The sequence below is a fragment of the Pezoporus flaviventris genome, unplaced genomic scaffold (genome assembly GCF_033815535.1).
Source record: "Pezoporus flaviventris isolate CSIRO_AGI_PZ_B2104156 unplaced genomic scaffold, CSIRO_AGI_Pfla_v1 ptg000188l, whole genome shotgun sequence".
Classification (NCBI taxonomy): domain Eukaryota; kingdom Metazoa; phylum Chordata; class Aves; order Psittaciformes; family Psittacidae; genus Pezoporus; species Pezoporus flaviventris.
Genome location: NW_026892736.1, coordinates 3336407 through 3362454, shown reverse-complemented (window position 1 = coordinate 3362454; position 26048 = coordinate 3336407). Strand labels below are relative to the sequence as shown.

The 26048-nt window shown below is 66.4% G+C and overlaps 2 protein-coding genes across 2 annotated transcripts in view; one reads left to right on the top strand and one right to left on the bottom strand.

The window, feature by feature from the left end:
- The window catches only part of LOC133262101 (dedicator of cytokinesis protein 2-like), a 48604-nt gene extending 34650 nt beyond the window's left edge, over positions 1-13954 (bottom strand). Inside the window, exons 1-22 of the mRNA XM_061441033.1 lie at positions 13747-13954; positions 12033-12116; positions 11915-11955; positions 11672-11727; positions 11483-11579; positions 11267-11415; positions 10852-10987; positions 10619-10773; positions 10276-10357; positions 9285-9420; positions 8861-8936; positions 8649-8728; positions 8244-8369; positions 7317-7441; positions 6496-6594; positions 6104-6176; positions 5737-5840; positions 3366-3555; positions 2538-2635; positions 2351-2440; positions 1710-1810; positions 1388-1522 (exon numbers count right to left, since the gene is read on the bottom strand). Of these exons, the coding sequence (XP_061297017.1) occupies positions 1388-1522; positions 1710-1810; positions 2351-2440; positions 2538-2635; positions 3366-3555; positions 5737-5840; positions 6104-6176; positions 6496-6594; positions 7317-7441; positions 8244-8369; positions 8649-8728; positions 8861-8936; positions 9285-9420; positions 10276-10357; positions 10619-10773; positions 10852-10987; positions 11267-11415; positions 11483-11579; positions 11672-11727; positions 11915-11955; positions 12033-12116; positions 13747-13789 (2276 nt within the window). The 5' untranslated portion in view covers positions 13790-13954. The remainder of the gene's footprint in view (positions 1-1387; positions 1523-1709; positions 1811-2350; positions 2441-2537; positions 2636-3365; positions 3556-5736; positions 5841-6103; positions 6177-6495; positions 6595-7316; positions 7442-8243; positions 8370-8648; positions 8729-8860; positions 8937-9284; positions 9421-10275; positions 10358-10618; positions 10774-10851; positions 10988-11266; positions 11416-11482; positions 11580-11671; positions 11728-11914; positions 11956-12032; positions 12117-13746) is intronic.
- Positions 13955-16319: 2365 nt separating this feature from the next.
- DQX1 (DEAQ-box RNA dependent ATPase 1) lies at positions 16320-22884 on the top strand. Its single transcript, XM_061441039.1, has 11 exons — positions 16320-16750; positions 18457-18650; positions 18855-19230; positions 19689-19928; positions 20238-20337; positions 20411-20569; positions 20717-20908; positions 20999-21124; positions 21795-21985; positions 22065-22255; positions 22341-22884. The coding sequence occupies exons 1-11, from the start codon at positions 16466-16468 to the stop codon at positions 22531-22533; spliced, it is 2247 nt and encodes a 748-aa protein (XP_061297023.1). The 5' UTR covers positions 16320-16465; the 3' UTR covers positions 22534-22884.
- The last annotated feature ends 3164 nt before the right edge of the window (positions 22885-26048 follow it).

The following is a 26048-nucleotide window of genomic DNA, read 5'->3' as shown; positions in this document are numbered from 1 at the left end:
CGCACTCCCAGGGTTGGCTGCTCCATCCAATTCACCTTCTGTGCCGGCAGCTCTACAAGTTGGGGATTTCCTCTGTGTGACGAGGAGGGAGATCCCTCCATCGGGTGCTGGAGCATCCCAGAGCCCTGGAGCAGCCGCCGGGCCCTGCGGGACCCCCAGGGAGGGGCTGCATGGGGCAGGAGGGTGATGGGAGGGGGCTCTGCCAGACCTGGAAGCAGGAGCTGCACCCCCCTGCCAGTGCGATGGGGGAGACAGCAGGGGCAAAGGGGGCTCTGAGGGGCCTGGGGTGGCCGGGACCCTCCTCAGCTCCTCCCCATGAGCAGGGCAGAGAGCACAGATGGGACCACAGCGCATCCCAGCACCTCTGCGCGGTGCTCAGGACCGGGGGCAGGAGCAGCCCCCCCTGCTCCCACCGACCACGGGCAGAGCCCGCGCCTCCCACTGCTCCATGGGGACACTTCGGCTTTCGGTGCCGCATACTGGGAATGAAAGAGGAACGTGACTCGCGGCTTCTGGTAACGGGGCAGTCGCGCTTGAGCCCAGCGCACGGCCTGGCTCAGCCCCGCCTGCAGGGCACAGCCCTGTTGTGCCATCACGTACTGAGACAGGAACCGCATCCCACGGGGAACAAGTGAAACCAGGTCCTGTGAGAGCTCTGGAGGTCCCCAGCAGCGAGCTGTGACCTTGTCCTCAGCGACAAGGACCTATCGAGGCTCCCAGCCCCTTACACTGCTTATAACAGAACCACAGACCAGTTTGGACTGCAGGGAGCTTAAAGCTCCTCCAGCTCCGTCCCTTGCCATGGGCAGGGACCCCTTCCACTAGGGCAGCTTGCTCCAAGCCCCTGTGTCCAACCTGGCCTTGAACACTGCCAGGGATGGGGCAGCCACAGCTTCTCTGGGCACCCTGTGCCAGCGCCTCAGCACCCTCACAGGGAAGAGCTTCTGCCTAAGAGCTCATCTCAGTCTCCCCTCGGGCAGCTTAAAGCCGTTCCCCTTGGCCTGGCCCTACAGGCCCTTGTCCAAAGCCCCTTCCACAACCCCCTGCAGAGCTTGTGCTGAGCCAGGACAAGGCAGTTGCTGCCCAGGCTTCCCCACATGCCTGGGGCAGGCACCAGGGATGCTCCCATGGCACAGGGACCCCAAGACCCCTCCTGTCCTGCCCTGCAGGCCCCATTGCCAGGGGATGATGCTCAGGCACACGCGGCACCAGCGCTGGAGGAAGCGGCACCAGCACCAGGGGAAGAGGCTCCAGCACCAGGGGAAGCGGCTCCAGCACCAGGGGAAGCGGCTCCAGCACCAGGGGAAGCGGCTCCAGCACCGGGGGAAGCGGCTCCAGCACCGGGGGAAGCGGCTCCAGCACCGGGGGAAGTGGCTCCAGCACTTACTGGGCAAAGAGGTGCCGAGAGCGGACAATGAACTTGAAGACGTACTCCAAGGCCTTGAAGGTGCGCAGGAGCAGGTCACAGGGCTCGCCCCGGCTCACCCGCTCCACGTACTGCGTCAGCACCGACAGCAGCTTCCTGTGGGACAGGACACGCGTGGCCAGGACTCAGCCAAGCAGCCTTTGGGATGGCCGCTGGGCCGTGGCTCAGCTCCCACCAGCGCTCCCCACCCTCCATCCCCATCACTCCCCGTTCCCCCTGTCCCATCCCCATCCCTCCCTGTCCCTGCTGTCCCATCCCCATGCCCCGGCCGCCGGGTACCCACTTGTACGCGAGCGTGGCACTGAAGTGCTTGCGGATGTAGGTCTCCAGGATGGTGTTGAAGTGCTGGAACTTCCTGTCAGCCACCAGCCCCACGATGAAGACCTGGGGGCAGGGGGCACGGCTCGGGGGGAGCAGCAGGGTGCTGGGACATGACCCCACATAGGGGCTGCTGGGGGCACCACAGCCTCTGCCCACCCCCCACTGCCAGCATGGGCAGAGCTCCGAGGTGGAAAGCCCAAAGTGAGCCTGAGCCCAGCGGCCACAGGACACCTCATGGGCAACTGGTGCAGAGTTTGGACCATCACCAACCCATGCGTTGTGTCCTCCAGCAGCTGCCCTGACCCCGACCCTCCCCAGCCCCATATCTGGGGTCACTCGTCTTGATGCAGCAGACAAGTGACCTTTGGCTCTTCCTGGGGTTGTCTCCTGTGGGGACAGAGTCCCACAGAGCCACAGACCTGCCCGTGCTGGGTCAGCCGGGCTCTATGGGCACTGCAGTGGAGCCGGGGGCAATGCACAGCTCTGAGCATTGGTCAGGTCAGTGATCCCATCACAAACCCGCCCGTCTGACCCAAGCCCATCCTGCACTGTCAGCGGGTCAGAGCCACACTCAGCCCACGGGGGGATGCGGGTCCCACTCACCAGTGCGTCAAAGACAAGTGTGTCATAGACATCTGTGTCCGAGTGCTCCATCATGATGGAGAACAAGGCATCCAGCGTGTCCTGCAGGAACTGTGCGAGACACGAGGGCTGTGAGCACAGGAGCAGGGAGGGGAGGAGGTGGGAGGGCAGATCCCAGCACGGGGAGTGGGGAAGGTCCCGGCTGTACCTTGATGACCTCCCCTCCATCCACGGACATCAGCTTCTGGAGGTTCTCGGAGAGGAGGCTGGGTTTGGAGCGCCACTTGAGCAGCCCCAGGAGATTGACTGCAGGAGGAATGGGAGCATCAGCACAGCTTCACCTGCTCCAGACCTGGATGGACCAGCCCCCAGCTCCCAGTGCCACCTTCAGTGCCAAGGGCAGCCAGAGACACGGGGAGAGGCCCCATCCCAGGGGATGCGGTGCTGCCCCAGGCCAGGGGAATCCTGGACTGGTTTGTGTTAGAAAGGACCTTAAAGCCCCTCCAGCTCCAAGCCCTGCCACGGGCAGGGACCCCTTCCACTGGAGCAGCTTGCTCCAAGCCCCTGTGTCCAACCTGGCCTTGAACACTGCCAGGGATGGGGCATCCAGCCAAGGAGCTGCAGCTTCCCACAGCGGCTGCTGCAGCCCTGAGGCAGGAGCACGCCTGGAACACTGGAGCCTGATGTTCCCATTCCTCTGCCTCGGAAAACTGATGTGCTGCTGAGGCAGGAGGCCTCGGGAGACCAAGGAGCCAAAGAGAACTCACCAAAATGAGGAAAGGAAAATGAGAAACCCTCTGAATTACAGCCCGGAGCAATGGAGACACAGAGCTGCAGCGCAGCACATCCCATCCCAGCACCCCATAGGAGCCATGCTGGAGCAGCACAGCAAACTTGGGTGTCCCCAGCCACTTCAGCTGGTACTTCAGTGCTCTCCACCCCAGCTCTGCCTGTGTTCCCAGCATCCACGTGCAACGGGAGCATCCCGGGGCGGCTCCTGGCTGCCAGGAAGCGCAGTCCCGAACCCAGGACTCACCGTTCTGGGTCAGTTTGGTGGAGCAGATGACTGTGGAGATCTGGAAGCTGTCCCGGGCAGACACGGTCAGGCCGGACGTGCCGCTGCTCACACGGAAAGAGGAGCTGGAGAGGAGCCTGGGCTCAGACGGGCTCCGCAAAGAGGGCAGGGCCAGGTACGCGCTGGCATCCTCCAGCTTCCTGCTGTCCCCCTGCAGGGCAGAGCACGGCTCACACTGGGAAGCCCCACAGGAGCCCCATGGGATGGGATCTGACCCCACGTCATGTCCCTGTGCGGAGCGGACAAGGGCAGGGGGTCGGCACAGCCACACGTGTAACGGTGGCTCCCACTGACGGCATCCTCATGGATGGGATGTGGGAGCCATCCCAAGGGGTGGCAGAGCCCAGTGCAGGCAGCGCAGGGTCTCACCCAACATCAGCCTCAACAGAGCATCCCACAGAGCTGTTCCCTGCCCATGGTCCACTGGGACCACTGACCAGAGCAATGCTGCATCCCAGCCAGTGGCATCCCAGGAGGGCACAAGAAGTGGCAGGAGGAAGAGCTGGTGACACAGAGGAGCCTGGGGCTGGGAATGAAGCCCAGGGCAGGAGGAAGAGCTGGTGACACAGAGGAGCCTGGGGCCGGGAATGAAGCCCATGGCAGAGCCGTGCCCCAGGGACAGACACGCAGCTGGACACCAGCCGGTCCCACGGCATCACCAGCAGCATCCCAACGTGGGATGCTCCTGCCACCAGCGCCAGCCAGGGTCTCTCCATGGCGGCAGAACAACCTCTTTGTGTCCCTGCTCTCCAGCTGAAGAACTAAGAAGAAGTCACACCCAGGAGGACTCACTGGGGACGTGTGGATGGCCCGAGGCCCGGACCGGCTGCTGCTGCGCCGCTCGCCTGCGGCTCGGTAACGGGGCATCCCCCGCCCCTGCCTGAGCCCTGCCTCTGGAATGCTCCCTGGAATGCTCTCCCTGCATGGCGAGCACGGAGCTGTTCGCTGTTGGCTGCTCCTGGAGCCCCGCGCGGCTTCCGAGGGCGGCTCAAGCCGGCGCGTTACGGACCGCAACGAGATCGGGAGCTCCGAGGGGCTGAAGGCACGGAAACGGCTCCGGGCGCCGGGGCCAGGCCCCGGCAGGTGCCGGGAAGAGCAGGAGCCAGCGCGGGGACGGAGGACGGAGCTTCCCCCGCTCCGGGCTGAGGGCGCTGCTGAACGCGCCGGGTCAGGGAGGGCAGCGCCAGCCCTCCCACGGGACAGCACCGAGGCGGCGGAGCAGGGGCTGACCCCGACGGCAGCGGCCGGTCCCGGCGGCGCCCGGTGCTCCTGCGGCAGCGCGGAGCGGGGGGGACGGGACCGGGTCTGCAGCCAGGGCAGCACCTGAAGAACCGCGGGGAGGTGGCCCGGAAAGAGCAGGGAGGAGCGGCAGGACAACAGCTTCACACGTGCTGAGCTGCTCCGGAGCCAGGCTGAGAGCCGGGGGGAAAGAAGGCTCTGGGGAGACCTTGGAGCCGCTCCCAGTGCCTGAAGGGGCTACAAGGAAGATGCCAAGAGGGAAACGCTGTGATGAAGAGGAAGAATTTCTCCATCAAACTCGTGGAAGTGCTGGCTGGGGCTCAGCAATGGGACAGATCTGCTCACGCCAGGGAGATGCAGGGCTCAGGAGGGAGATGGGTCTAACCTGGGTCACCAGGAACAGCAGAGAAATCCGAGCTAAAACCAGAGCAGGCGAGGGGCTGGGGAGGGAAGGGCCCGTCCTGGGGAGGATGGAGCCCCACGGCCAGCGAGGGGCTGAGGTGGTGCCACACACGGTGAGTTCTGAGTTCAGCCTTGTCGTGGGGACCAGCTCAGACCTCCCACTCCCCATACCCAGTCCGGGATGGGGGAACACCAAGGCAAGGGAGGGGGACACCAAGGCGGGGGGGGGGGGGCAGTGCTTCTGGGGTCATTCACACTCTGGCATCAGAGTGTGTTTTCCAAACGAATGCTGAGTTTTCCTTCCCCACATTCTCCCTCTGCTCTCCCAAAATACCCAAGCAGTTCCTCAGGGAACACCGCTGGTGAAGCCAAGCAATGTGCAGCAGATACCCGACTGCGGACGTCCCCTCCCACATCACCTACATCCATGTTACCTTTCTCTGAACAGAACCTGACGTTCCCAAGGGATCAGAGGCTCTGCAGGGAGCGCGGCAGGAGCCCCCCCCGAGGACAGAAAGGACGGGAGGGAGGCAGGGAAGGACTGGGAACCCTTTGGGGAATGTCGGGTATGTGCCAGCAGCACAGCGGCTCCAGCAGGGACCTGGACACAGCCCCATTGCAGCAACCCCACATCAGTGGGGATTTGTATCCCTGTGTGTGTGTCTATGTGTCTGTGTGCATGTGTCCGTACCTTGTACAGGATCAGGTCGTGCTCCCCATCGTGCAGTGTGGTGCCGTCTGCTTGTACCAGCTTCACGAAGGCCATGGAGAAGATCCGCTCACTTTTGTCCTTGGCTGGGACATAGAATGGGGTGAGGAGGAGCCCAAGGGTGGACGCACCGCATGGGCAGGGAAGAGTTTCTGCCTAAGAGCTCATCTCAGTCTCCCCTCTGGCAGGTTCAAGCCATTCCCCTTGCCCGGTCCCTACAGGCCCTTGTCCCAAGCCCCTCTCCAGGTTTCCTGGAGCCCCTTCAGGCGCTGGAGCTGCTCTCACAGCAGCTCCGTGGCTTCCTCTGGCCTCGCTCAAGCAGGAATTCTCAAAGCAAGGGGACACTCACAGTCACTGGAGGAGCGGTGCCGGAAGGTGAATCTCAGGTGGGTTTTGTGGACGTCCTCAATGGGAACAGCAATCTGGGAGAGGAGATGGAGCCTGTGTGAGGAGCTGCCCAGCTGGGCAAGATCCCTCACTGCCACCCGAACCCCGTGCTCCCTGTTGAGCCAGCGGTGCTGAACAGCCCCCAGTGCTGTGCAGGGCTGGTGGTGCACGGCCACAGGCCCATGGGGAGCAGTGGCGGTGCAGGAGCATCATCAGGGATGCAGCACCCAGTGTGGGGGCCCTGGGTCCCCGGGACACCGGCAGCAGCTCCCTGAGCTGAGGACCCTGAAAATCACCCCTGATGGGGACCCCCCGCAGCAGCCGGGTCCTGCTGCCCCCGGCCCCAGGACAGACCTTCACCGTCTCCATCCAGCGCTGGTGCCGCTGCTGGTAGTAGACCACAGAGCGGTACTCGCTGGTCGGCCCGACCCCTGCGCCAGGGTAGATCATGTTCTGCGGGGGGACAGAGCATGGTCAGGCCGTGGTGTCCCCCCCAGCCCTTGTTCACATCTCAGAGTCCTGCCTGAGCCCCCCAGCACTGCTGCCCCTTCGCCCCCCACCAGCCAGCACAGGGACATTCTTCCCCTGTCCTATGCCAGAGAGGCTCAGAAGGCAGCAGAAGGTTTCCCCATCCCCATCCCGTCACCTCCACTGCCCTGGGAAGGGCATTTTCAGGGATGCAGAAGGAGGTGGGGCCACCCATGGGACCCTCAGCAACCCACAGCCTGTCCCGCAGGGGCCGGCTGGGAATTATGTTTGAAATGGAAGGCAAACAGCCTGGAGAGAACAGGCAATGAACAGCCCTGGGGCAGGGAACAGGGTCTGAGCCTCCCCCAGCCTCCTGAACCCTCCAGATCCCTTCCTCCTGCCTCTGCCTCTCCCATCGATGGAGAGCTGGGACACCCCATCCCCGGGGGCTGCGGGGTGGCCGCGGGCTCTGGCTCTCCCCGTGGGCAGGAGGAGGATTTCCTCTCTATCCCTTCCCACCGCTTTCACGGAGCTTTATTCTCAAGGGCAGCTACAGGGGCTCCGGTAACCGGAGAGGCTGCCCCAGTAACCAAAGGGGCTGCTCCAGCCGGGCCATGCTGGCTCCAGCACTGGCACCAATACACCAAGGGCCGCTGGCCGTGCCTGAGGCAGAGCCATGGGCACAGCCCTGGTGCTCCAGCCAGTACCTGCAGCACGTGTCCGTCCTCGTCGCACACGCACACCGTCACCTCCACGTTCTTCTGTGTCTTCTTGCTGCCCTTGTCGAACTCACCCTGCACCAGTGTCACGTAGATGTCGTTCCGGACGTCTCCTGGGGCAGCCACAGCAAAACCCACGCGGAACTCAGGATCACACAGAAATCACAGCATGGGGTGGGCTGAAGGGGCCTTAAAGCTCCTCCAGCTCCAACCCCTGCCACGGGCAGGGACCCCTTCCACTGGAGCAGCTTGCTCCAAGCCCCTGTGTCCAACCTGGCCTTGAACACTGCCAGGGATGGGGCAGCCACAGCTTCTCTGGGCACCCTGTGCCAGCGCCTCAGCACCCTCATAGCAGAGAGCTTCCTCCCATCTCCAACCTGAATTTCCCCTGTTTCGGTTTGAACCCATCACCCCTGGTCCTGTTACTGCAGTCCCTGATGAAGGTCCCTCCCCAGCATCCAAATGTGGCTCCTGTCTTTCCCTCCTCCAGGCAGACTCCCATTAACTGGAAGCAGCTCACAGCACCTGCCCATAACCAAACCCCTCCAACCCCAAGCACAACTCAAGGAGCTTTCTCCCACTTGCATCCCGTTTCTTTACTACAGTGCAGGGCTGGGAATGTCTTTGCTGGGATCTTTACATCAGGGGTTGCAAAGAGCCCCGGGGAGCTGCTGGAAGCCCAGAGCAGCGGAGGACACGAGTACTTAACAGGGATTTGTTTCCCTGTGCAAACCCCACATCATTATCTCCGCCTTTCCCTTCGGTTCCAAATAGAAGCCACAAACGGTTACCAGCAACTCCAGCAGCTCCGGGGGCACAGCCCCAGCAGCACGGCCAGGTCCCTCTGCAATGGGGCTCCCCACAGCCCAGGCTGAGACCCCAGGCCCCCCCCGGGGTCCCCCCGCCGCCGCTTGCCTGGCATGATGACCTCGGGGTAGCCCAGCTTGCGCGCCAGCACCGTGCTGCGGTCCACGAGGTGCGGGTGCTGCTTCCGCACGTGGCCCACGTCCCCCCACAGCACCTTCAGCGACACCCAGAACCCTGCGCAGGCCGGAGGGGGGACGTCAGCCCCAGGGCCTGGGCCGGCTCATCCCGAGCCGTGCCCGGTCACCAGCCCCATGGGGTCCTGGCTCAGCTTCAGCTCACTGGGAGGTGGTGGATCCCAGTGATGGATCCCAGTGGCTTGGACCATCCACACACGGAGCCCCGGATGCACCCAGCACCAAAGCACACACCCGTGCCTGCTGCCATGTCAGCATCCCTGTGCCGGCAGCGTGGCCATGGGGGACACTGGGGACATAAGGGACATGGGGGCTCTACCTTGTCCCTTGTGGTTGATGTCCTTCCCCTCCACCGCTTTCCTGATCATGTTGTGAAGAAAATCGTTGTCAGCAGTGGCCCTGTGGGTATCGGGGAGGGGTGACCTGGGGAGAGCCCCACCGGGTGCCCCACATGCTGCTGCCCACAGCCAGGCACCAGCACCCAGAGCACCCTGAGTCCCACTGGGCCCCTGACCCTGCCCCAGCACTCACAAGTGCACGGGGATGAAGTGCTGCTTGTCCTCGTCGCTCTCGCTCTTCCCCCTGGTGATGTCCGTGATGTCCATCACTGCAGTGGCACAGAGGTGCTGGCACTGGGTGGCTGCCGTGGGTGACCCTCTATGCAAAACCCTCCCAGGAGCAGCACCCGGGGCAGTTGTTCCGTGGAATCATAGAACCAGCCAGGGTGGAAAAGACCTTTAAGCTCATCCAGTCCAACCAGCACCGGCCACCCCTGACCCATGGTACTGAGGCCTTGTCTCCACGGTGTGTGAACAGGGATGGTGACTGCAGCCCTGCCCCGGGCAGCCTGTGCCAATGCTCAGCACCCTTTGGGAGCCCCATGGAGCCGGGTGGCCAAGGGGTGTTCTGAGGGTGCTGGGTTGGGCAGCGCTTTGGGGCTCTCCCAGTCCCTCACCTGAGATGCCGAAGGGGCGGCGGAGGCCGGTGCTGAGCTTGCAGCTGTGGCTCTCCCGCAGGTCCATGCGTCCCACCCGGATGATCTGGCACACCAGGAGCAGCCTCTCCCGCTGCAGGTCCTTACTGCCCAGGTCCTGCGGGGGACAAGGGGCTGCGTGAGCCTGGCTCGGGCAGCACCACGTGGGGATGTGCCTCGGGTGGCACCGGGTGACTGTGGGGTACCCAGGGCATGAACCAGTGGGTGCAGTGTCCATGCACTGCATCACCCCAAACCCAAGGGATGGGGACAATGGGTTGGTGGAAACCAACAGCCTCATGGGGCACCCCTGGGCCAGGCAGTGCCTGGGGAGGGAGCAGGTCTGACATGACCCCTCTGCTTGGTGGGGTGGCCACGGGCTCCAGCACCCATTGGGGTCAGGTCCTGTGGGTGCTGCCCTGTGTGAGAACCTTCCAAGGGGCTGCAGCATGGGGCAGGGTCACGCTGCAGCACATGGGGTCACGGCATCAGCAGCAAGCAGGGGCAGAGGCGGCAGAGCCGAGGGAGCTGGACCTGCTGCTGCTGCTGCTCTTAGCAAAGACCTTCCTGGCACCTCTGTGTATCCACGGCTCCTCCCCGGCCCTCACAAGGGTCAGCTCAGCCCAGCCCTGCTGCCGCAGCAGGGAAAATGCTGCCTCAGCACCTCCCGCTGCACGGGAGCTGTTGCGGAGAGGGACGGAGTGGGGATGGGGGCGAGGACACCCAGAAACCTGCCACCGGGCAGGGGGGCTGCAAGGGAAGCCTCATGGTGAATGCCTCATCCTGGTGCCAGGAGTGGGGTCTGTGCAGATACGATGGGAGAAAAGAGCAGCATAGAGAGAGCAGCACGGATGCGGCTGCTCGCAGGGGACGTGGGCTGCAGTGGAGGCTCAAGGGGCCTGTGCATGGTACAGAATGCAGCACCAGCAGCAGCACCAGCACCGGGGGGGGGGGGGGGGGGGGGGGCGCTCACCGTGAAGATGACCCTGAGGTTGTTGAGCAGCTCAATGTCCTGGGGCACCCCGGTGCTGGCCCAGCGGATCACATAGTTCTCACTGCGAGGGAAGGTGATGGGGTGAGGAGCCCATGGAGGGGACCAGGCACCGGGACGGCAGAGCTGGGGCTCAGTGTTCCTGTGCTGGATGAGGCTGCCAGCACCAGCCCATGAGCAAACACCACGAGAGGGGCTGGAGCCCTTCGGCAAGGCAGTGCCCGTGCCCTGCCAGCTCGCACCACACACAGGGACCGGCTGCCCCAGCGGTACCGGGGTTCGGCACAGGCCGGGGACCCCGCGGGGTGCCGGGGCCGGGTCCCACCTGACGAGGCGCTGCTGGACCGGGTCGTAGAGCGCCAGCAGCAGCTGCGCCTCCTCCCCGATGCTGCACACGAAGTTGCGCACGCAGAGGTAGAGGCTGTGACAGGGGGACGCTGCCGGGCGGGCACCGCAGCCCAGCGGGCTCTGCTGCGGGCTCTGCGGGGCACCGCGCTGTTAGCACCCGGCACAGCCCCATGGCACAGCCCTGCGCGGGGCAGCGTGCCAGGAGCTCACCATCTCCTCATGGATGCGCTGCGTGACGGTCTGTGCAGCCTTCTTGTGCGCCTGGAACAGGCTGATGACACTGGTCCTGTCGGGGTCCAGGATGTTTTCATCCTCATCCCGCACCACCAGATCCAGCGCGAGGATCCTGCGGGGGACGGGATGAGGGGACATGGGTCTGTGCATCCCACCGGGACCCGCCTGCCCATGCACGGGCACGGGGTATGAGGGCGCAGGACAGAGGGTGATGGGTCCCCACGAGCAGCAGATCCATGGCAAGGGGACAAGAACCAGTGGCACCAGGCACTGGCCTCTGGCTCGGTGCCTTGCACAGCCACCAGCACACTCACTGGCCACCACAGGGCAGTGGGGACGCTGCAGCAGAGGGGTGACCCCCAGTCCCCCTCCACCCCATCCCCTCTCTCACTTGTTGCCGTAGTCAATCTTGCCGGTCACCTCCTTCTTGAGCTGCAGGAGCTCGTCCTTGGGCAGCGTCCCAGACAGCAGCTGCGAGCGCCGCTCCATCAGCTCACACATCATCTGCCTCACACGACCGTACCGCTCCATCTGCCCTGCCTGTGGCAGCACCCGCGTCACCCCTGTGCCCTGGTGTCCCCAGGGCCCGCATCCCCCCGCTGCTCACCACATAGAGCTGCTTCCAGATGGTGGCCCACTCCCGCAGCGTGGTGGTGATCTCCTGCACCATGGGCATCTCGGTGGGGACCACGCTCTCCTCTGCCCTAAGGAGGGGCACAGGGAGCCTGCAGCCCTGCGGCACCAGAGGTGGGCACCATCACCCACAGCCATGCCTGTGCCCGTGCCCGGTACCTACCCCCTGCGCTCCACCACGGCACCCTTCAGGTGGATGAGCGAGGCCGGGAAGATGCCCTGGGGGAGCCAGAGCCATCAGCACCCACCCCGTGGTAGATGGGCTGCGGTGGGTGCTCCCTGCACCAGGACCGGAGTTCCCACAGAGGGTCCCAACCTGGCCATGCCACAGGGTGCCCGGTGCGTGTCCCCAGCAGGGACACCACAAACACCGCCGTGCCTGCACCCCCCAGCAGCCCTCACCTACCCAGGCAGCCCGGTTCCTGAGCGAGTACCCACGGTACCAGCCTGCCAGGGAGGGAAGGGGATGGTGTCAGCGAGGCTCAGGGTGCACAGGGCAGGGGCAGGGTTAGGGAGCCCCTTACCCTCGGAGGCCTGCAGGATGTGCACCGTCTCCCCGATGTGCAGCTCGAGGTGATGCTCGCTCGTGCGGGGGAAGTTCCACACGGCTGCAGAGGAGGGGAAGGGAGCCATGGGGGGCCACAACTCGGACGCCCATCACCAGCGCAGCCCCCCAGGCCCTGTGCACAGTGCCCTTTGGGGCATCCCATGGGCAGCCCCCCCATGGGAGGTAGCACCACCCCAGTGAGCATCGCTCAGCCCCCAGACATGGTGCGGGGTCCCAACCCCACACAGACGGGGTGAGACCCCCAGGTAGGCACGGAGCAGGGTGGGAGGGACCCTGGTCCCTGCAGCACAGGGACAGCAGGAGCAGGAGCGGGGCAGCGGGGCTGCACCCTCCGCTCTGTGCTTGCGCTGCCGCTCTTCCTGGCGGGGGGAACAGGGACAGCTCTGCCTGGCGGAGCCAGCGCGGGCTTGGCCGCAGCACCGCGGGATCAGACCCTGCGGCCGTACCCGACCCCCCTGTGCCCACCCCCAGCCCCGGCCAAGGCCCGCTCATCCTGGGACACCCCCGGAGCCGGGCCCCCCGCGCGGGCCACAGCGCACCGGGAGCACCGGAGTCCTGAGGTGCCACGGGACCCCCCCTCCCGCCCCCTGCCGTGCTCACGGGGACCAGCCCCAGCCCCTTCCCACCCCCAGGCCCAACCAGGGCAGGATTCCAGCAGACACGAGAGGGACCCAGCCCCAGCGCTGCCCAGGACCCCGCAGGCTCAGCGCTGGCTCCGGTGCTGCCGCAGAGCCTGGGCAGGGCGCAGGGGCGGGGGACGGGAACGGCCCCGGCCAGAAACGGGAACAGGAACAGGGCTGCCACGGCCGGTGCGGGGCACGGGGAGCGAGTGCTCACATAGAACTGGGGTAAGTTATAGCGGTGGCTCCGGGGTGCCCCAGACACCGCCTCGAGAGCAGCTCATCCGTGTGCCAGCAACTGCCTTAACACACTGAGCACCGCTCGGGTGGAGGCTTCTGCCCCTCAACAGGCTGAGCCCAACCCAGAGCTCTGCAGGGATCCCGTGCCAAGTCCCTGTCCCACAGCTCTGCCCAGTCCCTCTCAGCCCCACAGCTCCCAGCAGCTCCCCATCCCAGCCAACACCAGCCCCGCTCAGCCCCACAGCTCCCAGCAGCTCCCCATCCCAGCCAACACCAGGCTTGCTCAGCCCCACAGCCTCACCGCTCCTCAGAGCTTTCCATCCCAACCAGCACCAGCCCCACAGCTCCCCACAACTCCCCATCCCACTCAGCATCAGCCCTGCCCCAGGGACATGGGTGCTGCCATCACCAACCCTTCTCAGCCCCGTGCCCTGGGTCCCCATCACCCACTCTACAGCCCCCCAGTGGCCCCGGGGTTCATTCTTGCCCCAGCATCAGGGGCACACGGTCCCTTCCTGCACCGTGGCACTGGTCACCATCGCCCAACCACCATCACCCGCCGTGTCTTAGCCCAAGGCTGTGGGGCCACGGGGTCACTGTCAGCATCGCCCAGCCCCACACCCCTCCGGGGAGCCCAGAGAAGCTGTGGCTGCCCCATGCCTGGCAGTGCTCAAGGCCAGGTTGGACACGGGCTTGGAGCAAGGTGCTGCAGTGGAAGGGGTCCCTGCCCGTGGCAGGGGTTGGGGCCGGAGGAGCTTTAAGGTCCCTTCAAGCCAAGCCACGCCGTGACACGGCGGTGCCGTGACTCACCCACGCCGTACTTCTCCTCCTTGGTGGGCAGCCACGGGGCCATGGCCGGGGCCGTGCAGACCGGGCGCGGGGCGGCCGTGGGTTCCTCCTGCCGCCGCGCTGCTCGCGGGTCACGTGGGGCTCACCGGCTTGTGCAAACCTCCGGTTCCTCAGCGCACAGAGGGGGGGCTCCGGGGCCCTCCCGGACCGTGCTGGGTGATGGGGATGGAGCCCCCAGGGCCTGGGCTCTGATGGGTCCCCGGTGCTGACCGCGGGGTGTGATAGGGCTACTGGCCTCGGGTGATGCTGCTGCATCGTGAGACCCTGCAGCTGAGCACTGCTGCCAGAGCCCGGCAGAGCAGGACACGGGGCTGGAGCGGGGAGCAAGAGCAGCTCCAGACAGGAAGCACAGGGATCTCTGGGCTCGGACTATAGAATCGCAGACTGTGTTGGAACGGACCCTAAAGCTCCTCCAGCCCCAACCCCTGCCCCGGGCAGGGACCCCTTCCACTGGAGCAGCTTGCTCCAAGCCCCTGTGTCCAACCTGCCCTTGAACACTGCCAGGGATGGGGCAGCCACAGCTTCTCTGGGCACCCTGTGCCAGCGCCTCAGCACCCTCACAGGGAAGAGCTTCTGCCTAAGAGCTCATCTCAGTCTCCCCTCTGGCAGGTTAAAGCCATTCCCCTTGTCCTGCCCCTCCAGGTCCCTGTCAGAAGTCCCTCTCCAACCACACCGCTCCACATGAGCACTGCTGGGACATGGCCTCAGCCTTTCCATTCGAGGATGCCCCCTCCCATCCCTCGGTGCACAGGGCTCAACGGTGCAAGTGCTGGCGGGGTGCACGGCAGCACCCAGGGCTCGGTGAGCCCTGAGCTCTCGGCAGCACCGGGATGGGGAGTGAAGCAATGGTTCAGCATCAGCCACTTCCTTCCTCCCGCCGGCTGCACACCCGCCGGCCACGGGGACCGGATGCTCGCCCCGCGCCAGCGCTGGCCGAGCCCTCTCCCCCAACACGGCCTCAGGAGCCCCGGCACCCAGGACCTGCCCTGGCCTGGCTGCTGCTCTCCCATCTGCATCGGAGCCTTGAGGCAGCGCCAGGCTCCTTCCGCGTGCTGATCCCCCCAGCCCGAGCCTGCTCCTCAGCCTGGCTCCAGAGCAGAGCCCCCTCCAGCCCTCGCAGCAGCTCCGCAGCTTCCTCTGCACTCTCTCCACCAGCTCCACGTCCCTCTTGTGCTGCTGCCCCAGAGCTGGATCAGGGCTGCAGGGGGGGGTCTCCCCAGAGCACAGCAGAGGGGCAGGATCCCCTCCCTGAGCTGCTGCTCACGCTCTGGGGGTGCACCCAGCACATGGGGGGGGGGGGGGATGTCTGGGCTCAAGCGCTCACTGAAGCCGGGTCATGGGGAGCTGCTCCTCACCCAACACCCCCAAGTCCTCCTCCTCAGGGCTGCTCCATCCCTTCATCCCCCCGCCTGGGTTTGTGCTGTTGATTGCCCTGCCCCAGGCACAGGACCTTGCACCTGGGGAGCTGCGGCTGGGGCCGGTGCGAGAGGCAGTGGGGCAAAGCTGTAACCGGTAACGGCAGCCAGGCCCAGAGCATCCCTTCCCGCCGGCAGCCGGGGATCCTGGACACCTCCCAGCGGCTTCCGGCGCCGAAGTCCCGGGGCCCGCAAGGAACCGCCCGGTCTCTGCCAGCTGCCCCCGCGCCGGCGGGAGCTCCGTGCCCGGGCCGGGCCGTTGCCGGTCTGGCAGCTCCACCTGCTGGCCCCGCCACCGCACGCCGGGAGCCACAGCGAGCGGAGAGCGCCCGCTCTGGGCGTGGGTCCCGGCACCGGCTGTACAGCACCGGCACCAGGACGCTCGGACCGGCAGCGGGATGCTCAACACGGGAATTGGGATAACCGGACCGGCACCGGCACTCTCTGACCGGCACTGGGATGCCCGGTACCGGGTGGCCCCGCACAGGCACCGGGATGCGCGGAGCTGCACCAGGAGAGCACCGCAGCCAGGGCCGGGCAGCGCTCCGGGCCCGCGGAGGAGGAACGGCGGCGGGGGAGCGCGCCTGGCGGTAGGGCTCGGGGCGGGCTCCGGCAGAGATCTCACCAGGATCGGGTCCCCCCGGTGACACTGATCACACACGCACCGGGTCGCGCCTCCACCGGCAGTTGGGCTCCGCCCCTGAGCTCTGATTGGCTGCCGCGGGCAGGGCCACGTGACGGCGGCGCCGTCACCTGACCGCCTCCCGCGGCTGGGCCCGAGGCGGCGGTGGCGCGCGCAGGTGAGCGGTGGCCGGGACAGGCCCGAACCGGAACCGGAACCGGAACCGGAGCCGGAGCCGGAGCCGCGGTTCGGGGGGGCCGACCCGAGACACCCGGCCCCGACCCGTCCGCTCCCGGTGCTCTGTGCCCCGCCCGGTCCGTCCCTCCCCTCTGTGCCCCCGGCCCGGCCCGTGCCGTTCTGTCCGCCTGCCTCCGAGGGGTCCGCGCTGCCCCGCGCCCCGGCCCGGTCCCCGTACAGAGCCCGCCGTGGTTCCCCAACTGCGTTCCCCTGGTCCCCGCACCCCAGCCGGGTTCCCTGCCTGCCCTGCCGGGTCCCCTGTGCCCCGCAGGTCCCCCCCGGTGTAAGGGGCCGGTGGGCAGCACCGGGCTCCTCCGAGGGACGCGGGCGAGTGGGGATCAGCCCCGGCCCGTCCCCGCCCCTCTCCACCTCCCCACCCCTGCAGCCTCGGCGCCGTGTCCTCGCCATGGCCGGCAACGGGGCCCCGGGGTCCGCGCCCCGGCGGAACGGCCCCGGCCCCGCGCTGGAGAAGGAGGAGGACGAGGAGGAGGAGCCGGCGCTGGGCTGCGGTGGCGACCTGGAGGTGAACCCCTACGATGGGCTGCCCTTCTCCTCCCGCTACTACGAGCTGCTGCGGCAGCGCCGGGACCTGCCCGTCTGGACCACCAAGTACAGCTTCATGGAGCACTTGGAAGGCAACAGCGGCATCGTCCTCGTGTCCGGGCCCCCTGGCACCGGCAAGAGCACCCAGGTGAGCAGGGCCGTGTTGTGGTGCTGCGAGGTGGGACCCTGGCACAGGGATGCTCTGCCCTTGCTCCTTCCCCCATGGCATCATCTGGCTTGGGGGCACGGGGGTTGCGAGGCCCCACAGGTGCTGTGCCCAGCAGCGTGCCCCGCGGTGAGCCCGGTGTGGGGCTGCTGCAGAGCCTGGCCGTGCCAGGATGTGCCAGGGCAGGCACTGGGGCCCCGGGCAAAGCCTCGGCACGAGCCGGGAGCAGGGCACAGCACCGGGACCGGGACGTAGCTGCAGGGCCGGGGTGCTCCCGGAGCTGGTTCTGTTGACAGCCCTGGCGCGGCGTCGGAGACGCCATAAGGCAGACTTTGGCCAGGGGAGGGATCTGCTGGGAGCTGCCGGAGCCGCGGGGCTGGGTGCGGGGCTGGGTGCGCACTGGGTGCTGCGTGGCAGCCACCAGGCTCGGAGCTGTGGGTGTTGGCTCCAGGGCCCTGTGCTCAAACCTCCTCCCTTGGGCGTGATCCCCTGGCACCAGCCAACCGCAGGGTGCCAGATTTCAGGACTAAAGCCTTTGTGCGGGGCCTGGCCTGGGCTGGCCCCGGGGCTGAGCTGCCCTGGGGGCATCCCTGCTGTGCCACCGTGCCCTGAGCAGCCCATGGGACATGGCTCCATCCATATTGGTGCCCCAGCACCCCTCAGACATGGTATTCCCACCCAGAACGGGAAGAGGTGATGCACAGGCCAGGTCCCTTCCCCCTTATCATGGCCAGGAGACACCCACATGGCCCCGAGACCATCCTGCACCACCTGGAGGGTGCTTGGGCAGTGCCTGCTTCTGAGCGCTTCCTGCCCCATCCCTTACGTGGGGTTTCCTGGGACACTTTGTGATCCCTCTGGCCCCATACGAGGATGCTCGAGCCCCTGCCCTAGACCTGCAGCTGCTGCAGGGTCTGGGTCTTGTGGAGCTGGCCACTGACACTGCCCAGGACGGGCACATTGCTCCACTCCAGCTCCATCCATGCTGGTTATAGCTGAGCATGGTGGGTCCTGCACCCATGCCCTTGTCCAACTGCCTGCCACTGACCACAAGGTAAAGCACGTTCTGAAGGACGTTGTCCAGATGCCTCTGGAGTCCTGTCACACAGGGCCTGGAGGCTCTGCTCTGGCTGAGCTGGTGCCTTTGGCCACACGCAGCCCCCAGCCCTGTTGTCCCTGGGGAGGTGGAGGCAGAGCTGTTGTCCCATGTCCTTCATGTGAGAGCCGGGGCTATTGCATGCTGTAAGGTGGCAGAAAGCTGCAGGCATGGGGTGAGGAGGTTTGGGGGCTCATTTGCAGGTTGTTGAGTGCAGAAGTGACAATAACAGAGAGGGGAAAGTCCTGCCTGGACTGTTGGGTGCTCCTGGAAGGCCCCAACAGCCAGATCCCTGGGGACTGCCCTGGGTGAGGTACTGGAATGGGTGTCCTGGAGAAGCTGTGGCTGCCCCATCCCTGGCAGTGTTCAAGGCCAGGTTGGACACAGGGGCTTGGAGCAAGCTGTTCTAGTGGAAGGGGTCCCTGCCTGTGGCAGGGGTTGGAGCTGGAGGAGCTTTAAGGTCCCTTCAACCCAAACCAGGCTGGGAGCATGGCGGGCGCTGCTCCATGATGAGGATGGGAAGGGAGCAGCCCGGTGCTTGGGGCCATGGCTGCGCTGTCCCAGTCCCTGAGCAGCTTCCTCCCCGCTGCAGATCCCGCAGTGGTGCGCGGAGTACGCCCTATCCCTGCAGTTCGCCCACGGGGTGGTGGCCTGCACCCAGCCCCACAGCCTGGCCGCCCTCAGCCTCTCCCTGCGCGTGGCGGACGAGATGGACCTGAACCTGGGCCACGAGGTGGGCTACTGCGTGCCCCACGAGGACTGCTGCACCACGGAGACTATCCTCAGGTACCGGCCCCGGGGCCTGCGCCGCAGCACCGGTTACACCACGCTCTAATCCTGCTGAGCTCCGGCTGCAGGGTAATCCCTTAATCCAGCCTGGCCTGGTTGGGAGCTCCGGGGGGGGAGGCGGTGGCTGGGGGGGGGGGGCTGCCGCTGGTGGGGGGGGACACGGTGTGTGCCGGGTGTCGCTGACGGGGCGGCCCATGGCAGGTACTGCTCGGATGAGATGCTGCTGCGGGAGATGACGTCGGACCCGCTGCTGCGGCAGTACGGGGTGGTGGTGCTGGACGAGGCGCAGGAGCGCACGGTGCCCACGGACGTGCTGCTGGGGCTGCTCAAGGATGTGCTGCGCCAGCGCCCCGCGCTCAAGGTGGTGGTGGTCACCTCGCCGGCCATGGAGGAGCGGCTCCGCGCCTTCTGTGGGGACCCCCCTGTGGTGCGGGTGCCGGCGCACGGGGACCCCCCGGCGCTGCTGTACCGAGACCCGCCCGCGCGCGGCCGCATCGCCGCTGCCTGCCAGGCAGTGCTGGACATCCACAGGCGGCAGGAGCCTGGCCACATCCTGCTCTTCATGGCCAGCGAGCAGGTGGGGGGCACCATGGCATGTGGGGGGTGCTCTGTGACACGGGGCAGGGGAGGGTCTGGGGACAGGCCAAGGGGAATGGCTTTAACCTGTCAGAGGGGAGACTGAGCTGAGCTCTTAGGCAGAAGCTCTTCCCTGTGAGGGTGCTGAGGAGCTGGCACAGGGTGCCCAGAGCAGCTGTGGCTGCCCCATCCCTGGCAGTGTTCAAGGGCAGGTTGGACACAGGGGCTTGGAGCAAGCTGCTCCAGTGGAAGGGGTCCCTGCCTATGGCAGGGGTTGGAGCTGGAGGAGCTTTAAGCTCCCTTCAACCCAACCCATGCTGGGATTCCGTGACCCCCCTCAGCTGCGTGTGGGGAGCCCCAGGGACCCAGGAGCTGCTGGGGTTAAGCTGCAGGAGGTGGGCTCTGCTGTGAAGGGTCCCTGCAGGTGCAGGGCCCCGCTCAGCTCTGTCCCCATCACAGGAGATCACCGAGGCCTGCAGTGCCCTGCGGGGCGAGGCGGCCGCGCTGCACCCAGGGCTGGGCCCGCTGCTGGTGCTGCCGCTGCACCCTGGCGTGGGCCGAACCGTGCAGAGGCTCTACGAGGGGCTGGAGGAGGGCAGCCGCGAGCGCCGCGTCGTCGTCAGCCACGGGCTGGCCGAGGCCTCCTTCTCCATGGGCGGCATCCGCTTCGTCATCGACACCGGCCTGGAGCTGCGCAGCGTGAGGAGTGGGATGGGGTGGGATGGGGTGGGTGGGATGGGGTGGGATGGGGTGGGTGGGATGGGATGGGGTGGGTGGGATGGGATGGGGTGGGGTGGGAGGTGGGGATAGGCCATGGTGATTCTGTGGAGGGAACAGCATGGAAGCGTTGGTCTGGGTCATCTGCTCAGTGCAGACCCAGGCTGGGGGATGCTGTGCAGGGCACAGGACCTGCCCCAGGCCTTGGCGGCTGCACCAACAGGATGGAGGGGCTGGGGAGCAGGGGGGGCTCCTCTGTGCAGGTCCCTCCTCACCTCTCCTGTGCTGCAGGTCTACAACCCGCGCATCCGGGCAGAGTCCCAGGTCCTGCGGCCCATCAGCAAGAGCCAGGCCCAGTCCCGCATGGAGCGAGCTGCCGGCAGCCCCCCGGGTGAGACCTCAACCGCACCTAAACCTGGGGGGCTCTGGCGCTGGCGGCGCAGGCTCACGGCCCCTCTCCCCAGGCACCTGCCTGCGCCTCTACTCAGAGTCCTTCTACGAGCAGCGGCTGCCGCCCAGCCCCGCGCCCCACGTCAGCGAGACCAGCCTCAGCCGCCTTGTGCTGCTGCTCAAGCGCCTGGACATCGCCGACATGGGCCAGTGCGACTTCCTTGACCGGCCAGGTACTGCCTGGGGCTGGTGGGGGCCGGAGCCATGGCCACGGCCCTGCCTGCAGCCCGGCTTGTCCTGGGGAGGGGCCGGAGGGTCCCGTGGGTGCAGGAGGAGGTTGGGGGGGCTGCCTGGTGCTGCAGCCGCCGACCCCGCCGCAGCGCCCGAATCACTGATGCAAGCACTGGAGGACCTGGATTATTTGGCCGCCCTGGATGATGACGGGAACCTGTCGGAGGTGGGGATCATCATGTCGGAATTCCCGCTGGATCCTCAGCTGGCCAAGGCGCTCATCGCGTCCTGCGAGTTCGACTGCGTGGAGGAGATGGTCAGCCTGGCCGCCATGCTCACCGGTACCGTGGGGGGGGCTGCAGCTCCCCAGACCAGCGCTGGCTGGGGTGGTGCTGGGGACCCATGGTGACATTCCCTCTGCTCCGTCCCAGCCTCCCCCTGCTTCCTGCCGCCTGCCACACACATGGAGGAGGCCGTGGCCATGCACCGCCGGGCCCTGCTGCACCCAGACGGAGACCACTTCACCCTCATCAACATCTTCAATGCCTTCCAGCAGCGTGAGTGCGGCGCCGGGGTGTCCTCAGCTCCCCCCCTCTGTGTCCCTGGCTCACCCTTGTATCCTGAGTCCCCTGCTCCTTCTGCGACCAAGCCCTGCAGCCACATTCGTGACCCCTCCAGTGCCCACCCTAGCTGCGGGAGGGTCCCAGCCTAGGGCCCTCCTCTCTGCTTGGTCACTGTCCCCTCTGCGTTGAGGGGATGCAGCCTGTGGGAGCTGCAGTTCCTGGCTTCATGGCCCAGGACCACCCAGCCCAGCCAGGCCACCCGCTGGGGTCTCTTCTTGCCCAGCCATGTCCTCAGGGTGCTGAACCTGTCCCCCCGGTGCTGTCCTCGCTGCCCCGGTTGGTGCTGTCCCCACGGTGCTGTCCTCACTGTCCCCATTGGTGCTGTCCCCATGGTGCTGTCCTCACTGGCCCCATTGGTGCTGTCCCCATGGTGCTGTCCTCGCTGCCCCCATTGGTGCTGTCCCCATGGTGCTGTCCTCGCTGCCCCCATTGGTGCTCTCCCCACAGTGCTGTCCTCACTGCCCCCATTGGTGCTGTCTTCATGGTGCTGTCCTCGCTGTCCCCGTGGTGCTGTCCTCACTGTCCCCATGGTGCTGTCCCCATGGTGCTGTCCTCGTCGTCCCCGTGGTGCTGTCCTCACTGTCCCCACGGTGCTGTCCCGCAGATGAGGCGGATGAGGGCTGGTGCCGCAAGCACGCGGTGAATGCGGCTGCGCTGCGGCTGGCCGGCACCGTGCGCGCGGAGCTGCTGGAGGTGATGCAGCGCATCGAGCTGCCCGTGTCCCCTCCTGCTTTTGGCACCCACGCCAATGTGTGCAACATCCAGAGAGCCCTCATCTCCGGATACTTCCTCAAGGTGGGACAGGGGCTGTGGGGTCCGGCTGCGGGACGGGGAGGGTCATTCCATCCCCGCTCCCATCCCATGCGCTCCACAGGTAGCCCGGGACATCGACGGCTCCGGCAACTATGTGATGCTGACGCACAAGCACGTGGCCCACTTGCCCCCCGCCTGCTGCTACCTGCTGCGGCAGCACCCCCGGCGCCTGCCCCCGTGGGTGCTGTACCACGAGTTCACCATCTCGCAGGACAACTGCCTGCGCGTGGTCTCGGAGATCCAGCCCCAAATGTGAGCACCGGGGGATGAGGGCCTGGCCCCGGAGCGCAGCGGAGCGCTGGGAACCCCCGGGTCACTCCCTGTCCCTGTCCCGCAGGCTGGTGGCGCTGGCACCGCAATACTACCTGAGCAACCTCCCGCCCAGCGAGAGCCGCGACCTGCTCATGGCGCTGCGTGAGGAGGTGGCGGCTGGGGAGGACGCGTCGACGGTGCCCACAGCGCTGGGAGCAGCGCCCGGCGGCGGGGATGAGGATGAGGATGAGGACAAGGAGGTGTGTGTGCTGCAGTGAGCCGCAGCCGCCGGAGCCCCGCGTCGGGGCTGCCTGCGCTTGGCCGAGACCCCGGGGAGCGGGGAGCTCCCGGCGGGGGGGAAGCCGCGGTGCTGACCCCATCCATCACCGGGAGGCACGGGCCGGGCTGCGGCTTCCGCAGCAGCACCGCGGGCACCGGGACCGGCCCCGGGACAGAGCCCAGGCCGGGGAGCGCCGGCCCCGAGGAGTCGCGCAGGGAACCCCCCGCTCCATCAGCCCGCGTTCTCCGGGGGCTGCCGTGGGGCTGAGGCCGTCCCGTGCCCCCCGTGCCGGGGGAGCAGCGCCAGGGGCCGCTCGTGGATCTCTCCTGTATAAAGTTCTGCGACCTTTGCTGCCGGCCTCGTGTCCATCCCCGCCGCCCGCGCCGGGGCTTTCTGCCCGTGCGGCGCCCGCGCCCTGCGCCCGCCGCCTCCGCCGCGGCCGCTGACTCGCCGAGGGCAGCCCTGGCCTTTGCCCCGGGGCTTCCCCGCCGCAGGCGAGGCTCTTCTGCAGAAACGGAGGGGAAGCTGCGGCCGCGGGTGGGTGGGAGCGGGAGGTGCCCCCTGTGCCTGCATCCGGTGAGCGCAGCCAGTGGCTGCATCCAGTGTGAGCATCCAGCATGTGCAGCCAGTGACTGCATCCAGTGTGAGCATCCAGCGTGTGCATCCAGCGTGTGCAGCCAGTGACTGCAGCCAGTGTGAGCATCCAGCGTGTGCAGCCAGTGACTGCAGCCAGTGTGAGCATCCAGCGTGTGCATCCAGCGTGTGCAGCCAGTGACTGCAGCCAGTGTGAGCATCCAGCGTGTGCAGCCAGTGACTGCAGCCAGTGTGAGCATCCAGTGTGTGCAGCCAGTGACTGCAGCCAGTGTGAGCATCCAGCGTGTGCAGCCAGTGACTGCAGCCAGTGACTGCATCCAGCGTGAGCATCCAGCATGTGCAGCCAGTGACTGCATCCAGTGTGAGCAGCCAGTGTGTGCAGCCAGTGTGAGCATCCAGTGTGAGCATCCAGCATGTGCAGCCAGTGGCTGCATCCAGTGTGAGCATCCAGCATGTGCAGCCAGTGACTGCATCCAGTGTGAGCATCCAGCATGTGCAGCCAGTGACTGCATCCAGTGTGAGCATCCAGCGTGTGCAGCCAGTGACTGCAGCCAGTGTGAGCATCCAGCATGTGCAGCCAGTGACTGCAGCCAGCGTGAGCACCCAGCGTGTGCAGCCAGTGACTGCAGCCAGCGTGAGCATCCAGCATGTGCAGCCAGTGACTGCAGCCAGCGTGAGCATCCAGCATGTGCAGCCAGTGACTGCATCCAGTGTGAGCATCCAGCGTGTGCAGCCAGTGACTGCAGCCAGTGTGAGCATCCAGCGTGTGCACCCCGTGACTACATCCAGCATGTGCAGCCAGTGACTGCATCCAGTGTGAGCATCCAGCGTGTGCAGCCAGTGACTGCATCCAGTGTGAGCATCCAGCGTGTGCAGCCAGTGACTGCATCCAGTGTAAGCATCCAGCGTGTGCAGCCAGTGACTGCATCCAGCGTGAGCATCCAGCGACTGCATCCAGCGTGTGCAGCCAGTGACTGCAGCCAGTGTGAGCATCCAGCGTGTGCACCCCGTGACTACATCCAGCATGTGCAGCCAGTGACTGCATCCAGTGTGAGCACCCAGTGACTGCACCCAATGTGTGTATCCAGTATGAGCATCCAACGTGTGCACCCAGTGTGTACATCCAGTGTGAGCATCCAGCTCCTGCTCCCTGGGATCAGTTGAGGGTGCTCCACCACAGCGAGGAGCCCACGTCACTCCCGAGGTCCCCTTCAGCTTTCCAGCAGTCATAGAATCATTGAATTGGACTGGCTCGTGTTGAAGGGACCTTAAAGCTCCTCCAGCCCCAACCCCTGCCATGGGCAGGGACCCCTTCCACTGGAGCAGCTTGCTTCAAGCCCCTGTGTCCAACCTGGCCTTGAGCACTACCAGGGTTGGGGCAACCACAGCTTCTCTGGGCACCCTGTGCCAGCGCCTCAGCACCCTCACAGGGAAGAGCTTCTGCCTAAGAGCTCATCTCAGTCTCCCCTTTGGTAGGTTAAAGCCATTCCCCTTGGCCTGTCCCTACAGGCCCTTGTCCCAAGCCCCTCTCCAGCTTTCCTGCAGCCCCTTTAGACACTGGAGCTGCTCTGAGGTCTCCCCTTCAGCAGCCTTCTCTTCTCCAGGCTCTCTCAGCCTGGCTCCAGGGCAGGGCTGCTCCAGCCCTCACAGCAGCTCCGCAGCTTCCTCTGCACTCACTCCACCAGCTCCACGTCCCTCTTGTGCCTGGATCAGGACTGCAGGGGGGGTCTCCCCATCCCACAGCAGAAGGGCAGGATCCCCTCCCTGAGCTGCTGCTCATGCTCTGGGGGTGCACCCAGCACACGGGGGGGTTCTGGGCTCAAACACTCACTAAAGCCAGGTCATGGGGAGCTCCTCCTCACCCAGGTCCTTCTCTTCAGGCTGCTCCATCCCTTCTCCCCCAGGCTATTCGATGTGGGGGTTGTGCTGACCCAGGAGCAGGACCTTGCTCTTGGCCTGCCTGCACTCCATGCGTTCCATTCCTGTCCTGGGTCCCATCTCCAGGGCCAAGGGTTGAGCTGCTGCCTGGGGGCTGGGACCCCATCACAAGCGCTGTGCTCTGGGTGCTGAGTTCCAGCCCTGCCCCAGGATCGGACTCCCCCACTGCCATAGGTGCTGCATCCCAACAGCCCCCCCCCTTCCCTCCCCGCAGCCCACACATCGGACTTTGCTGTTCCATGGAAAGAGCCTGGAGGCTCCGTGGCCCTGTCCCTGCCGCAGTGCCTCGAAGGTCACTCCTTCCCCTGCAGCCTCCTCCGAGCCCGAGCTTCCCCTTCGCCTTCTAGGAACCACAGAACCGGAGTGGCCGATAGCAGCTCACACCTCCCTGCCGGGGGTGCCTGCCCCGCACTGGGGCTGTCTCGTCCCCTTGCCCCATGCCAGTGCCCGGTGCCCCGCCGTGGGGAGTGGAGATCCCCTCCCCCATCCCTCAGCCGTGTGGAGGAGCAGGCAGAAGGCTTGTGGGGACAGGAAAGAGGAGGCTGGGGGCTGTGACTTCCTCTGTCCCCACATCCCTGTCCTGGAACAGCATCCCATGGGATAATCCATGCGACCGGAGCAGCCGTGGGAGGGGAGGGAAGGGGTGAGACACCCCGAGTCCCTGCAAGGACCGGTTCCTGCCCTTGGGGACCCATCACAGCCCCACCGGCCAGGGCCTTGCTCCGCAGCAGACCCGCGGGACAGGCGCTGCTGGACCTCGGTGTCCCCTTCCGCGCACTGCAGGCCCTGCTCCCGCCGTGGCTGGGCTGTGGATGCGGCACAGGGCAATGGGCAAACCCTCGCTCCTGGGGTTCCCTGTGCGAGCTGGGACCACCCGGGGCTCCGGCACCAACCCGGTGCCAGCGCTGCCCCCGCGCCCGGCGGCTGCCGGTGCGGACCCGCCCTCACGCCCCGCGATGCCCCGGCAGGCGCCAGCGGCGA

Bases quoted from the DNA above. Each gene is read 5' to 3' on its own strand.
- DQX1 (XM_061441039.1), top strand. From the start codon at position 16,466: ATGGCCGGCAACGGGGCCCCGGGGTCCGCGCCCCGGCGGAACGGCCCC. The intron at 18,651-18,854 runs GTACCGGCCCCG...GGCCCATGGCAG, and splicing joins ACCACGGAGACTATCCTCAG to GTACTGCTCGGATGAGATGC. The intron at 21,125-21,794 runs GTGAGTGCGGCG...GCTGTCCCGCAG, and splicing joins CTTCAATGCCTTCCAGCAGC to ATGAGGCGGATGAGGGCTGG.